Below are 16,888 nucleotides of genomic sequence, written 5' to 3'. Positions count from 1 at the left end.
GCACGAGAGGATAGCTGCTCATCCCCCAAGGAATGGGTCCCTTCTAAGGGATCGTTTCCCTCTTCCTCAGCTGGATGCTCTCCTTCCCCGAGACCATCGTTGTCCATGATAGCAGGAGAGCTATCATCGTTGGAGTGGGACATAGCTATAACATCCCTGAAGGCCTCCTCCACACACCTCTCTGCCTCTCTCAGCTTTTCCAGGTCCGCCACCTTGGCCTTAAGGAAATGAAGTCGTTCCCGGAGAGCCAGGAGCTCATTGCACCGAGAGCACACCCACGACTTCTGTCCAACAGGCAGACAGTCGTACATGTTGCAGGCGGTGCAAAACACTGGAAAGCCCCCACACCCCTGCTGGCTTCTTACCTGCATAGTTTTGTTTAAGGTTTATTACGTCAATGGGTTGGAGACTGCGGTTTAGTTGAGGTCAGGGAACAGACGGGCAGAGTGGGGGACCCTGGCCTCCTCGCCCTGCTGCCGAACTCGCTCTGCTGCTTAACTCGCCTTGACGCTTCGTCAGCTGGGGCTCCCTCTAGCTCGTGGAGCAGGCTCCCTCGCTAGGGTGCTCTGACTTTATATGTGTGGCTGGTTCCTCCCAGCTACTGCTGCCCTTAGTTTCTTGCATTTTCAGGTGATATTTCATGATTAAGAACTGCAATTGTTATTCATGCTTTGAGAGAGTATCCGAAAATCTTACCAAAGATGGTGTTTCGGTGGCAGAGAGATTTCATTTTTCCAGCAATCAAACTGAAATGTCACAGGAAACACAAGTGTACTCACAGCAAACACAATCAAACTATAAAGTGCAAAGGCACTTGGTACTTGGCTCAGTTCTGGTTGTCTGGTGTGGTTTTACAGGCTGTGTGAAATGTGACAGGACTATGATCCTAAGCATGCTTAAAAATGTGTTTAGGATCAAGGTAATTACATGTGCAATATGCTAGGGGCCCTTTAATCCGATATATCACTTTACAGCATTTTTTAAAAATTACAACCATATTTATTACCCAGCAGGTGTTGTGGCATCTTGTAGGTAATGCAAATGAACCCTATCGAAGTGACAAATGGCTTCAGGCCTCTATGCTTCCTTTCCCCAAGCACCACCTGCTTTTGTTTCACTTGGTGACAACTAAATCCAGGAAAGACAGATTTTGATGTCAGCATTGCTGGCCGGTCCCTCATGAAACTTGGACAATACAATGTAAAAGTAAGCAGATGGTGGAGAGAGAGGGTAGGAAACGTCTATATTGCTGTTGGAAGTCTTTAGAATTATTATTATTATTAGGAATCTTTAGCTATTTTTGAAACTACAGCCAGAAATAGCTCTGATAATAATTTAAGCAATTTTTTGTCAATCATATGCTAGCAAAAATTTATTAAAATGTTATTTGCATCAACACTACTCTGGAAAAGTATAGCTTCTGTGTAGCTAGGAATGCTGTCTAAGTAAATGGTTTTTTTGTCAGATGCCTCTGATAAGAAGGCTTTAACCGTATGAAATCGGTAGCTATCTGTGGAGAAAATTTGTTGTTTCAAAGCTTTAAAAAACTCTTCTTTAATAACCCCATTTTAACTGTCTTTTTAAAGCAGCTAGGTTGGCGGGCACTAGAGAGAGGGCCTTTTCAGTGGCGGCCCCCACCCTCTGGAACTCCCTCCCACAAGATCTTCGGCACATCTCTTCCCTGAATATGTTCCGCAAGGCCTTAAAGACCTGGCTTTTTCAGCAGGCTTTCAGGACTTCTGGGGAGGCTTAATATTCTTCTGTTTTAAATGCCTCCTATTATGTATTGTTTGCTCTTATAATTTATATTATTTCACTGTATTTTTGTATTGTATTCTGCCATATTTATTGTATGTACGTCGCCTAGAGTGGCCACCGGCCAGATAGGCGACATATAAATTAAATTTATTATTATTATTATTATTATTATTATTATTAAGTGAGGCTGCAGTTAGAGAATAAGCCCCATTAAATTTTGGGGATTTATTTCTGAGTAAACATGCTTAGGACTGTTCTTCCACTTGCCTTTCAGGCTCCACACAAAACTATTTTGCTGTTATGTAACTCCAAAGATATGAAAATATGCATAGTTTCTGACACAGAAGCTGGAACTTTCCCAGTCATAAGGAAACAATTCCATCTTTTCTTCCCCCCTTCTTGATTTTTTGAAATCTGTTAATTGCTTCTGTCAAAAGGGTCTAAGAACTACACACTCAACTATGCTTTGCCCAATTTGCAGAAGCTGCTGAGAGGCAGTCTCTCAATCCACATGGTCATGGAGAAATTTCTCATTGGATAAAGGCTGGGACCCAATCTCTACCTCCTATGAACTGATCCCCCGTTCCGCGCCCGGAACTTACCGGGCGAAGGGACGTGTTTTGCGGCCGCAGCCGAGCCGCCATCTTGGTGAGGGGGCATGCACGCAGCGCGCTGGCGCGCTGATGTAGCACACAGCCAGGGGGAGGGGCGGCAGACAGCCATTTAAGGCCGTACCGGCAGCCGCCCACCCTCACTGTGAATTTTGGCGGCAATTTTAAACGGTTGTTTTCGAGCGGCTCCTGCATCGGCGGCGCGACGCGGCTCGCCCTCACTGTGATTTCGGCGGCAATTTTAAACGGGCGATTTTTGAACGGCTCCAACATCGGCGGCGTGACGCGGCTTGGGTCGCCCGCCGACATGCGCGGCTTCTCCGGACTCCTGCGGCCCGGGCCTTGGGGCGGCGGGGCCGGCGGCGAGGGGCGGTCGGCGTGCCGCGATTGCCGAGCGGCGCGGCTGTGGTGCGGCGGAGCTCCGTGCTGGGGCAGTGGTGAGTCGGGAGGCCCTCCAGCTGCGGAGGTGCGGCCTGCAGGAGGCCATCCAGTGGCAGAGGGTGGCGGCAGCGGCCGCCCAGCGCCCATCCGGCTACAGAAGTGCGGCCTGCAGGAGGCATCGGCAGACCCGGTGGGGCAGCGGAGCCCTAGCCATCCAGCAGCAGCGGAGGTGTGACGGCAGCGGCCATCCAGCGACGGAGAAAGCCCTAGGCCTCGGGAAACCCTCCAGCGCAGCAGCGGCGGAACTCAGGCGAGGCGGCCTTGTGGCCGCGTTATTTTTCCTTTAACACTACCCAGGGGACCCCAGTGGGAAGTTTCTCAGCCCCTCACCCACACTGGTTGCTTAGCGGCCCAGGTAGCAAGGATTGTGGGGGTGAGAAAAAGGGACCCATAGGCAGGGGACTGGAGTGGACGGTGAGGGTGCTGGGCCCCCTCTGGTTGCCACCTCTCATTGCTGCAGGAGGCATCATCCCTCTTGCAGCCACAACGGGCATAGGCCTTGGGGGTCGTTAGTGGGATTAGACCCAGCTACACTCTAGCTCAGGATGCCACCCAAAAAAGGTCAGGGTGGGCCAAAAGGGAAGGGAAGGGCCCCCAGGGCAGAGGGTAGACGCCCACCCCCAGCTGCGGAGGATGGGGGACAAGGGGCAGGCATACCATGGACCACTATACTGGCTAGGTTAGAAGCCCTGGAGAGGGGCCCTGCCCAGCCGGCAACTGGGAGAACTAAGGAACCAACCCCCAAGCGGCCCCGGGAGAAAGTGCAACGACCAGTTGGCGGGGCTAACGCTGCAGCTATTAATTCTATCTTAGCGTGACTGGACGCACTGGAGGCAGGGCCTAGGAGGGCCGCAGCAAGAGAGCCCGGTGCAGAAGCAGGAGCAGCATTGTATGCACATGCAGCCCCAGGACCACAGCCCATGCAAGGGCCTTCAGCAGACAACACAGGGGGTGAGTCTCCCTGGGCGGCACAACAACAGGGGCAGCCCCAGTGGGGTTGGCCCCCGTGGGGGTTTCCATACTGGTCCTTTTCCCCACCAGCTGAAACCGAGCAGTATGGGCAAGCAGGGATCACCATGGGGGTGGGGCATGGCACACCACAACAACTGCCTCCCCTAGGGGTGGCCTGTGAGCAGGTTTGGCAGTCCACGGCCAGAACAGGGATGGGAGTGGGGGCTCAGCCCTCCTGGTTGGTTCCCCCCCCGGCAGAGGACGCTGACCCTCTGGGCTCAGTGAGGGAAGGGGCTATACCGTTCGGAGAGACATCAGCCCCACTGGGCTTTCACCTGCTGCCTGCTACAAAAGAAAAAATTTGGAAGGGGGAGTACGTCGACTTATTCTCACTTCTGTACAGGGAACCAGTGAGGAGGGAGAAGGATAAGGGCGAAGAGGCAGAACCTGACAAGCCCAAGAGGCGGCGCATTTGGGCTAATTGGTTGCCTGTATTTCTGACATACATGGGGGTGGTGATGCAGAAACAGCCACAGAGGGGCCCTATTCTGATTAAATACCTCGATATTATATATCGGGGCTACTCTGAGTTCCAGGGGGCAGCATGGCTCGCGTACAACGAATCGTTTCGTATGAGGGCGGCCTTCGATACCTCCCTCCCCTGGGACAAGAAGGAAGCGGACCTGTGGCTACAGTTTACAGTTTACCGAGCCCAATTCAAGGTGTTGGTGTTAACCTTTAAAGCCCTATACGGTGTCGGTCCAGTTTATCTAAAGGAGCGCCTCCAGCATCACCAAATATGCCGCCTGACGAGATCTGCCTCACAAGACCTTCTCTCGGTCCCACCAGTTAAGACAGCTAGGCTGGTGCGGACCAGAGAGAGGGCATTCTCAGTTGTGGCCCCCACCCTCTGGAACTCTCTGCCATACGACCTTCGCCATGACCCCTCCCTGGTAGGTTTCCGCCAAGGATTGAAAACTTGGTTGTTTCAGCAGGCATACAAGTCTCCTAGATAATTTTAGTTTACAGTGTATAGATGTAGGTTAGTGGATTATAATTGTTTTATATGTTAAAACTGTATTATATGTTGTATTTTTAATTATGTACGCCGCCTAGAGAGGCTGTTCATTCGGCCAGATAGGCGGCCTAAAAATAAAATGTTATTATTATTATTATTATTATGTCACACTCCAAGCCCATAGCCGGGGATAGAACGGACAGCGGCCACCTCCTGGCCCGCCAGGCAGCAGCAGCTCCTTCCTGCGGGCCTGCGGGGCAGGGGGTTCAACCCCGCCTGCTCTGCTGGGAGTTCAGCTCCCGAGGCCACTGTGGTCGTAACCCCTGCAGGTTCCGACACGAGTGCGCAATATGCGGGGGTCCGCACTCCTGCACTGCCTGCCCCAGGGGCCGCCCCTTCAGAGGTGGGAACAGGGACGCAACTGGCGCAAGGAGACCGGGAGCTGCTAGCGCAGCTCAAGGAAAGGGGCCCCAGTCCAGTTAAACTCTCCGAACTCCAGCGCTTGCTCTGCCGTTACCCCCGTGTCCAAGACGCCCAGTTTTTGCTACAGGGCTTTACAGAGGGTTTCCGGATTCCCTATTTGGGTCCCAGGCACCCCTTCCTGTCCCACAACCTCAAATCAGTGGCGGGCATTGAATCGATCGTGGGGGAGAAAATTGGAAAGGAGGTCATGGCAGGCCGCGTGCTGGGCCCTTTCGCGGCACCACCCATCCCTTCACTCAGAGTTTCCCCGCTGGGTCTTGTTCCGAAGAAGGCACCAGGCGAATTTCGCCTTATACACCACCTGTCCTTTCCCCAGGGTGGGTCAGTAAATGACTTCATCCCATCAGACCTCTGCTCTGTCCGCTACACGTCATTCGACTGTGCGGTTCGCATGGTTAGGGACTGCGGGATGGCCGCCCTCATGGGAAAGTGTGACATCAAATCAGCCTTCCGTCTCCTCCCTGTGCATCCACGGGATTTTGAGCTGTTAGGCTTTGCCTTCATGGGAAATACTATGTGGATAGGGCATTGCCTATGGGCTGCTCCATCTCATGCTCTGTTTTTGAACGCTTCAGTTCTTTCCTGGAGTGGGAAGTCAGGAGACGGGCAGGTCGGCAATCAGTGGTGCACTATTTGGACGACTTCCTGTTTGCGGCCCCTGCAGACTCGGGCGCCTGTCAGGCATTTATGGAGCAGTTCGTGGGGATGGCGGGGGAACTGGGTGTTCCCCTCGCGGCTGAGAAAACTGAGGGCCCGTCCACTACCCTCACTTTTCTGGGCATAGAGATCGATACAGTAGCCCAATGCTGCAGGCTCCCGCTGGATAAGCTGGCGGACCTTAAGGGGAAAATCTCAGAGGTGGTTGGGGCGAAGAAGGTGACATTGGCCACACTTCAACAGCTGGCAGGCCATATGAACTTTGCATGCAGGGTGGTAGCACCCGGGCGCGCATTCTTGCGGCGCGTGTATGACGCCATGGCGGGCCTATCACGCCCCCCCCACCACACACGTGTTACAGCCGCTCTCCGGGAGGACCTGGCAGTTTGGTCCACCTTCCTGCGGGAATTCAATGGGGTCTCCTTATGGAGAAAGGATCGCCTGTTGGAAGCGGAGCTACAGGTGAGCTCCGATGCCTCAGGTTCCTGTGGTTTTGGGGTCATTTTCCATGACTCATGGTGTCATGGCAGCTGGCCACAGAACTGGGCGCAGGCTGGCCTAACCAGAGACCTGACCCTTTTGGAGTTCTTCCCCATTGTCGTGGCCGTACACCTTTGGCCTGACAGACTGGGCAATTCCTCAGTCCACTTTTGGTGCGACAACCTCCCCACGGTGCATGTCATCAACACCCTGTCCTCTAGAAACCCCAAGGTTATGCGGCTGGTCCGGGTGTTTGTGCTCCAATGTCTTCGCTATAATATACAGTTCCTGGCGCGCCATGTCCCGGGTATTGATAATAGCATTGCTGATGCTCTATCACGGAACCAGATGGAGAGATTTCACCAGCTGGCGCCATGGGCAAGGGCTCAGCCGGACGTGGTACCCCCAGCGCTATGGGAGATTGGAGGACCGAATCGGAACGGGCCATAAGCCTGTCTGTGGCACCCAGCACTTTGGCCAGCTACCAAGGGGCAGGTAGGGACCTGGCAACCTTCAGGGAGTCCAGAGGCTACACCCAGGAGTGGCCCATCCCCGTGGAGCATCTCATGGAGTTCTGCGTGGAAGGGAAGCGGAGGGGGCTTTCAGTCAGGACCGTCAGAGGTAAGCTCTCAGGTCTATCCTTCCTAGGGAAAGCACGGGGCTTCCAGGACTACTCCGGTGACTTTAGGGTCCGCCGGATGCTGGAAGGGTGGTCCCGTGAGCAACCGCACACACCGGATGCACGCTCCCCCTTTTCCCCAGAGCTACTGTTGGGGCTGCAGGGACAGTGGAGGGTGCTATGTTCATCCCAATTTGAGGCATTGCTATACCATGCCGCGGCCCTCACCTTGTTCTTCGGGGCCTTCCGAATAGGGGAGGTGGTGGCAGGTTCTAAGACAGATAGCTCCCTCCAGGCCCTCCTGGTTTCTGATCTCAGCTGGGAGGCAGAGGGGGTCCGCCTGCGACTCAGGCAGTCAAAGACGGACCAACACCAGAAGGGTCGCCTGATTGTGTTATTCCCATGCCAACAGGAGGAGCTCTGCCCGGTTAGGGCCCTACGCATTTTTCTGGCAGCCCGGGGGCTGCAGCCAGGGTACCTATTCAGGCACAGGGACCTCCAGCCCCTTACCAAGTATCAGTTTTGGTCGGTGACAAAGGCAGCACTCCAGCGGCTTGGTGTGGATGCCCGCAAGTTCGGGACACACTCCTTCCGAATAGGGGCAGCCTCCACCGCTGCCCACCTGGGTTTTTCCAAGGGGCAGCTAAAGGCAGTGGGCAGGTGGTCCTCGGATGCATATAAGACGTATGTTAGACCACTAATGGAGATGCATGAGGCCAGCGGCTAATGGCAATTGTTGTCGTTTTTGGCAGGCTGCTGGGAAAGATTGGAACAAGTGAGCATCCTCCTCTGTGGCCACAGCATGATTTTCTGGGCAGGCCGCAGGGCGGCGAAGTCCCGTATTGGAACGCAGCTGGGGCTCAGTCAGTGGGCCTCAGTGCGGTGGCTGGGACGACGGGGGATGCGTTGGGACGGCCTCCTGCCTTCCTTGTTCCAGTCGGCTGGGGACGGGGCAATGCCCCAGGTGCTGGTCATCCACCTGGGAGGTAACGATTTGGGTCTGTTGAAGGGCAAGGCCCTAATCGAACAGGCAGGTAGTGACCTCCGGGCCATCGCACAGCGCTGGCCGGGGGTGCACTTGGTATGGTCTGACATCCTGCCACGCAGGATGTGGAAGTGGGCTGATGACCCACGGGGAATGGACAGGACACGGAAGAAGGTTAATAGACAGATTCAGAGGGCCATCAAGGGCCTGGGGGGTTCTGTCATACACCACCCAGAGATCAAGCAAGATAGGCTGGAGTTGTTTAGGCCAGATGGGGTGCACTTGACTGACGGGGGCAATGACATCTTCTTAATGGACCTGCAGAGGGGTGTGCACCGGATTCTTATCGGGTGTGGGGTAAAGGGAGATGAAGCAGAGGCTTGTCCCCTTTTTGTGGCAAGGAAGCGCTGGGGAAAGGTTAAAAGGGAAAGGGCAGCTAGGTGACACCTTTAGGCACCTTTGGGGGTGATTGGCGGTCCGGGGGCCTGCAGCTCTGGGCTATACGGCCCGGGGGGGCAGAACACGGGCCGCTTTTGGGGCCAACGTGCCTCATCCGCTTGGAGTTTTACGGCTCCGGGGGGCGGTGATGCGGGTTGGACCCCCTACACATCCACAGGGTGTGGCCGGAGCTGGAGCCTGGCACAGGGCAGCCCCAGGCTCAGGCAAGGTTTGGTTGCCCCATAGCTGCAAGCAGGCTTCGCCTGGATCAGCAGAATTCCCCACACTGGATTGTCCCTCTGCAGGTTCATTGGTCATAATTGACCTGTTTTTAATAAAGTGGCCCATATTTAACCCAATGAATGGTGTCTGTGTTTATTTCGGCAATAGGCCGCAATAGGCAATCTATTCCTACTCTGCCCCCTTTCTCTGTGCAAGGGAATTGAAATGTCTCAATGGAAATTGACACAGCATCCCTCGCCTAAATGTAAATGTACTGCCTTCAGGTCAATTCTGACTTCTGAATAGGGTTTTCATGAGGCTGAGAGGCAGTGACTGGCCCAAGGTCACACAGTGTGCTTCATGGCTATGTGGGGATTCAAAACCTGGTCTCCCAGGTCGTAGTCCAGCACCTTAACCACTACACCACACTGGCTCTCGCATCCCTTGCATAGATTATTTTAAAAATATAGGTGAGCTAGAGAAGAAATGGCATGCCATTAAGTCCTGTTATTCCCAGGGGGATGTGCAGTATTTCACTGCAATGGGGACAGTGGCATGGAGCCCCATGTGCTAGCCACTCCAGATTCTAGGTGGCTGGGATTATCTTTTCAAAACATTGAAAAGGAAGAGAGGTAACACCAAGCCCTTGGATCATTTCATAAGTACTATATTTAAAACTTTAAAAAAACCCTTTTAACCTTTGTATTTTTATGGATCATTATATGCATGGAAATGGAACAGAACAGGCTTCAGTCCTGTCCAGTAGAGAACTGGGATAGAATGGACTATAAAGGATGCCCTCCTTCCTGAGATCCTCATTTTCTGTGGTAGCAGAGAAGTTGTCACACTGGGAGTGGGATGCCACTATCATACCCTGAAGGCCTTGCCAATCCACCTCTCTCCATCTCTCAGCTTCTTCAGGTCATCTAAGGGATCAAACTATCAAATGTGTTCTCTGAGAGCCAGGAGCTCCTTGCCCTTAGCACCTATATGAGCCTACAACTGAATCTTTATATGTCCATTTAATTTAAAACATATGTTAAATTAAGGATGAATAAACACTCATTGTTCTTATACATAAGATACTATCATAAATGGTTTGATCTAGAAATATACAGAAATAACAAGGTGGTGGTCATTTCATTATCCATTTTTTTCAGTATCTCATGTATGTATGAACATAAATTGCATGTTTTTTTCACTATGTCCAATTTAGTTTCACCAGTTGTAGTGAGCTGGTCTCTCATGAACATCTCAGCAGTGCTACATTTAAACGAACTGGAACAGGTTCAGAGGAGGGCAACAAAGATGATCAGGGGACTCGAAACAAAGCCCTGATAGGAGGGGCTGAAAGAACTGGGCATATTTAGCCTTGAGAAGAGAAGACTGAGGAGAGATATGATAGCATTCTTCAAGTACTTGAAAGGTTGTCAGACAGAGGAGGACAAGGATCTCTTCTCGATCATCCCAGAGTGCAAGACTTGGAATAACGGGCTCAAATTACATGAAGCCAGATGTTGGTTGAACATCAGGAAAAACTAACTGTTAAGAGTGGTAGAACAATGGAACCAATTACCTAGGGAGGTGGTGGGCTCTCCAACACTGGAGGCATTTGAGAAGCTGCTGGTTATGCTTTAACTTAGATTCCTACATTGAGCAAGGGGTTGGACTCGATGGCCTTAAACGCCCCTTCCAACTATTCTATGATTTAGCACAGCACAAAAAAAGGCACAAAGGACAAAAAAGGAAAAGCTTGATGACTTTCACATGTACTCATAAAGTCCTCTACCTAAATTGATGGAGACAGACACAAAAGCCCAATGTTTAGTACATTTTTGGAACTCAATGCGCATTAAGTAGTAGCAGCAGAAGTAACAGTCACTCTGATTCAAGAACAGCAAGTGTACCTCATGTACACTTGGTAGAAAAGGGGCAGAGTGATATTTCCTGATGGGTAAGGAAAGAAAGAGAGAGAAGGGACTTGGTCCACCATTCCATGCTTGTGCATAAATTAGCCTTCTGGCCAGCCTTATTGCCTTCCATTCCTATTGTCAGTATTTTAAATTTTACCCAAACTGAGAACACCAGACATTATCTTCAGGAAAATAATTAAATAAGATACCCAGGCAATCCAAATTTTGAACAAAACTATACAGTTTGTAAATTTGCATAATTTCTCTTATTTTGCATAACTGATTCTGCAATTTTGTTATTTTGAGTAATTTATTCTGTTTTGCTAGCCATCCCCAACCACTTAAACTCTTATTTGGCTTTCTGTCTGGACCAAACTAAATGTGATGACAGCATGACCCAGCTTGAGTTACTAAGGAAGGATGGAGATTTTAAGTGTGCTACGGGTGAGTAGGAAAGGGGTGCTAAACCCTTCTTCTCTTGCACTTGCCCTCTGAAATTACTGCTTCTCAGTCATTTTTTAGTACTTCATATGATTTGGAAATTATACTTCTGTTAATGCAGCCTATAATATCATTTGCGTTTTTTGCAGCCACATCACACTGTTGGCTCACATTCAGCTTGTGGTCAACAACAATTCCAAGATTCTTTTCCCATGTAGTATTGCTGAACCAAGTATCCCCCATCTGTTCCAATAAACCCTGTGAGCGATGCCATCGGGAGTCATGTACTCCCAGCAGGGTCACCCATGGCGGTAAGGTCAAGGGAGAGGAACCAGACAAAGAATGATCCAAGAAAGTCCTCAACGGCAGAACAGGCGGAGGATAACAATGTGTACGTTACAACGGCTGTGAAGGCGGATGAAGGCTGCAGCAGATAAAATACTTCCAATCGTCATGGTATCCATGCCATTGGATCAAATCCTTTTTCTGTCAAGATTGTGTGTTGATCGTCATGCACCGATCTCCCCACATAAAACAAATTTACGCACAGGCGTTTTCCAAGCAAATCGAACCAAACCAAAAGTCCCACGGAGATCAGCAAATGGCGATGGGGGCAGAACTGTGAAATTTTGACAATAGAATCTAAATAAGCAATCAAAAATTTAAAGCTCATAAAAGTTCATAAAGGAATTATTTCTAATAGAAAATTTATTGTATTAAATAAGGAATTTTTACTGGGAAACTGTTTTCCTGGCAATCTTCTAACCAGCCACAGTATTAAACACAAAAGCCACATAAAAGTTTTAATTTTCTCTTCCACAGCACCCCATTTCCCCTTCCCACCTCAGCTCCCTGGCAAAACCCAATGGAACTGAAAACATGACTTGCTGAATTTTGTGGAGAAAAGTTGCTGGAGTGAAATATTTTTAAAAAAGGAAAAAGGAAAAATCAGCTTGGGCAGTACAAATGGTACAGATATCTGGGACTCTCTAGATCAGGGGTAGCTAACATGATGCCCTACAGATGTTGTTAGATGGCAACTCCCGTCATCCTTGACCATTGGCCATGCTGGCTGAGATTGATGGGAGTTGGATGCTGGTTACCTCTGGCTTCTGTATAAATCTTAGATTAAAGATCTCAATGAGTTTCATGCGTAAGAACATAACATAAAAGCATAGGAAGAGCCTGCTGGATTAGGCCAGTGGCCCATTCAGCAACCTGTTCTCCCAGTAGCCAACCAGATGCCCATGGGAAGCCCACAAGCAGGCCCTGAGCACAAGAGCACTCTTCCTTCATGAGGTTTCCAACAACTGGTATTCGGAAGCATACTGCCTCTGTCTGACTATGGAGGCAGAGCAGAGACATTGTGGCTAGTAGCCAATGATAGTCTTATCCTCCATGAATTTGTCTAATCCTCTTTGAGAGAGAGAGAGAGAGAGAGAGAGAGAGAGAGAGAGAGAGAGAGAGAGAGAGAGAGAGAGGAGAATGAATAAATATAATATATAAATATTATATAAATATTTCCCCCTTACACTTTTTCTTAAGGAGCTAGTTAACTTATATTTCAATCAGAGAAAGCAGGAAACAAAGTACATATCTGCAGTTTTAACCAGAAAAGCAGTGAACAATCCATGGATATATTAGTTAGCAAAAGACGGATTTTTAAAGATGGTTATTAAAATTATCCAACCTATTAGCTAGATCTTGATACTTGCTGTGCTATCTTCTTAAAAGCATGATGTTATGCTGACAATGCAGCAGCATTATATATGTAGATGTGCTAGCAGAAATGTTACAAATGTTTCAGGTTTATGGACATAGAGACAATATCCACAGTTTCTTAGATAATTCTGAGTAAGCATGCCTATGGTTGGAATGCTTAAGCCAGAACTAAGTCCCACAATGTTCAATGGGGTTTATTCTCTAGTACAGGGATGGGGAACTTATAGTCCTCCAGATGTTGTTGGACCCCAATTCCCATCAGCCCCAGTCAGCAAGATCAGTGGTCAGGGATGATGAGAACTGCAGTCCAGCAACATCTGACAGGCACCATGTTGGCTACCCCTGCTTTAGAAAACATCATTACATTACCCCATCATTATGTTACAGAGGGTTACATTGTGTTGGAGAATGTGCTTTATTACCTACGCATAGCACATACACTGACTTTTCTCTCCCTCAACCTAAAATATTACCAACCACCATACCTTTAGGTGAGTTCATATGTCCACACTGCTAGCATCAATCACCATTTTCTCTCCATGGTTTTTCCCTTGTTGTCACAACTAAGGCAAGTTTATAAAATTGATTATATGGGAAAATATCACCACCCACGAGGTGACAATTCCCCACCATTCTCCTGCGGTTAGTCATGTTTTTAAATGCATTTTTATACGGCAAGAGTGACATATAGTTATAAAAAAATGTAACATTCATTTTCAGTGGTAGAATTTCCCATGGATATGTTAAAGTTTTACCACATAGGGAGAAATGAGTGATTATGTTACCCTATTGAAATTAATCATATAAACTCACTTTTGCTTGGGTTCCATCAGATGCAAAGATCTGAGATGTCTCAGGGACAGTTCTCATGTGTTCAAAGAATGTGTGTGGACATAAAATGTGGAGAGAGTATGGGGCTATGCATGCCAGTATTAACCCCTACCCAGTGTCCCTGTCCTTCTGGCTTTCCCCTGAACTGCACTGAAGCAAAAAGATTCTAACGGTGATTTGTGTTTGAAGGGTTCCTGATTGCAGGGATGATTCTAAGTATGTTCAGCTAAATGCACTTAGAATCCCCCTTCTAACATTCCCACTAATGTGGCAAGATGGGTGGGTGGGATGTTGGCTCATATGGCTCTGCACCCCTTCTAGACTTTATGTTCACACGCACTCTTTGTTATTAACTAACTGGAATAAACATGTCATGAGAATAACATCTGATCTTGTCTGAACATAATGTGAGTTTATATGTGCTTCATTAAAATTCAAAATGTCACATGAACTGAACTGCAATTAACCCCCCCCAATGTATATTTCCTATGCTACATGCAGTTTATAAACTTATACTACAAAGGTTTACAATGAAATATTCCTCTGATCACTAGTCGATGTCTTACCTGAGTTCTGCATTGGGCACAGTGCACACTGCATGCCCCACGCTTCGCCATATAAACAGCAGCACTCGGTGTAAGTAGTTTGCTTCCCAACAAGAGGCTGGGTGCAAACAAAATAATCATCCAGGTGTTGCCAACAAAGATCCTGGTAGACATCGGTTTCCTCAGTTTGTTCTGAAGCAGAAGGCAGAGACGTGATTAATACATTTGCACTATGTTTAAAAATAAAATAAAATCAGTACAACACACAGTGTTCCACACTTACAAGAGTTTCATTTACCTGAAAATAAAGATAAATTTTCTAAAATTTGCCGCCCTGGGCTCCTGCTGGGAGGAAGGGCAGGATACAAAATAAATAAATAAATAAATAAATAAATGAAGTTGCATGCAAAAACCTTACAAACAAGTAAGGCCAATGTATTCAGAAGAGTTTAGAATATAAACAAGCAGAAGTCTTACTAAATCAAGATTAACATTCTGTTTGACCCTAAATTCTACCTCTGACACTGGACAATTCCAGTTCCTCTAGGCTAAGCCCTTACATTATCCCAGTAGCACTGGGGAACCCCAGACCATAAAACAGGAGCTTATACTGAAGCTCCTCCCCATGGCCAGGATTCACCCAAGTTCTTTTAAAAAGTTAATGCTAGTGTAGGACGAAGCCACAGCCTGGCTCTTCCTGTGCAATTTGGACTTCTCACATTAGCCCAGTGACATAGGAATGGGTGGTGCTCCTCCAACTCCTACACTGTCAGGAAACAAGAGCACACAGTCCAAGAGGATTTTTGACTGCAGAGCATTTCTTAACAATAAGATGAGAAGGTGAATACCTGCATACACACTGAGCTCCATAGACCTTTGCCATCATCAGTTGCAGACACAGTGCTGATGAACATTGGAATCTCTGTGAAACATGTCTGAAAACATGGACTATTTGCTCCAACAGTGAAAACATCAGCCTTCTTTGGGCATTACAGCCAAGAAGGGGCAGCATAAGGAGGGTTCTTAATCACAAAGGGAGCTTTTCACAGGGCTCTCTAATGCAGAAATTACACTACAGCAAGGAGAAGCAGGCATTAACTATACAACAATGGGGGCACACCTGTAGCCCTTTTTGTCATGTCACCCCTTCATGGAAAGAATGCAAGAAGAAAACTACTGCTGGGAAGGGAATGGGGCACCACTTGCTTAGGTAGCGCATGGGAGCTCTGTGGAGCTATGGACTGCAGGGTGATATCCAATGCACTCATCTCACTAGCACAAGGATGGAACTTCCCCCCTCCTCTCCCTGTGTGTGTCCCACATCCTCCCCAAATCTCCAGAGGACTGGGATAACCATTAGAACAGATTTAGGGGGTGTGGGGGCATGTGGGGAGAAGAGAGGGAGGGGAAATTCTATTGTGCAGCCAAAAGTCCTGATGGAATGAGTTTGTTGAATACTGCCCACAGTTATCAGTGCTGACAAATCTGTGAAATGTGTACTTATTTGCCTTCAAGAATAGTGCAGTAACTGCACAAGACTGTATTTAAGTTACAAATCTTTGCTAGTCCAAGCCCACAAAACAGAATGAGGTGGATACCAGAAAAGCTTTGTGACTATGGCCCAAAGAAAGGAAGAACAGTTTAAAGATAACCCTATTCCATCTTTGCTGATCATATTTTCTCTTGTTCTTGAATCTCGTAACACTGCAATGCATGAAATCAGGCATACCACTTGACTCTGCTGGTCTGATGCATCGCTTTTCTGTGGAGTCCAGAACCATTGGATGTATACAGAAACAGCTGTAAGATCCTTCAGTGTTGACGCACTGGCCATCGACACAGCTGTTAGGGTCTTGACATTCATCCGTATCTTTTCAAATGAAAATGAAAAATATACCAGAGAAATATCAGTTTCTCACAATCAGGCTTATGAAAAATAGTATTTTCATTGTGGAAAATAACCAATTCTTCAATGGTCCTTCTTTCTAAATTAATATATATAGTATATGGCTGCATTCAGACAGGCTTTTATTCTGTTTTCCCGATGTTTCCTTACCTGATAATTTGCACATTTTATTTGATGTTTCACACGGCATAAAAGCCACTTCTGGAAATCCAGCGGAATATAATAGGAGTTTCTTATTTCTATGTTAATTGCTTCCAGAAAAAATCCGTTTACTACCCATTAACCCAGAAAATCGCAGGAGTAAAGTGACAGAATTTGGGGCAGTATTCCCACATGCAGTTTTTTACCACTGTTTTCATGGGGGAACAGAAGTACACATGTGTGGAAAGGGTGGGTGAGTAGCAACATGTCCAATGACATTCATTATTGTGCCATACCACGCCCACTGGTGTGAATGAAATTTAGCATGACATGGCAGTATATTGGTCAAAAAGCCACAGTACCACAATGCAACAGGTACGGCAGTGTGAAAAGAATGTTAGAAATTGGGATACAAGTGCTACCATTATAATCAGTAAAAATAACACAATGGACCCCATGTCTGAATGCAGCCTATATCTAAATCAGGATGGACTAGAGTCACAAAGGAGGAAGTGTCCAACCAGTAACATCTTCCTTTTCTTCATGCACCAATAGAAAATGAAAGAATGTTCAATTGGTTGCTCTTATGCACAGAACAGTAAATTGCTGAATGCCATAGATTGTATTTTTGTGTTCATACATCATTTATCGGCAACAGGTTTTGGACAAACTACATCTATATTCTTCTAGATGACAAGTGATCACTGACCACACTGGACCAAAAGG

General features: G+C 48.1%; 1 protein-coding gene across 1 annotated transcript in view; it reads right to left on the bottom strand.

The window, feature by feature from the left end:
• LTBP1 (latent transforming growth factor beta binding protein 1) overlaps positions 1–16,888 on the bottom strand; it is a 366,037-nt gene that overhangs the window by 31,918 nt on the left and 317,231 nt on the right. Inside the window, exons 29-30 of the mRNA XM_061626114.1 lie at positions 15,845–15,985; positions 14,137–14,307 (exon numbers count right to left, since the gene is read on the bottom strand). Coding sequence (XP_061482098.1) covers positions 14,137–14,307; positions 15,845–15,985 — 312 coding nt within the window. The remainder of the gene's footprint in view (positions 1–14,136; positions 14,308–15,844; positions 15,986–16,888) is intronic.

The sequence above is a fragment of the Rhineura floridana genome, chromosome 4 (genome assembly GCF_030035675.1).
Source record: "Rhineura floridana isolate rRhiFlo1 chromosome 4, rRhiFlo1.hap2, whole genome shotgun sequence".
Taxonomy (NCBI): Eukaryota; Metazoa; Chordata; class Lepidosauria; order Squamata; family Rhineuridae; genus Rhineura; species Rhineura floridana.
This window is presented reverse-complemented; position numbering and strand designations above follow the sequence as displayed.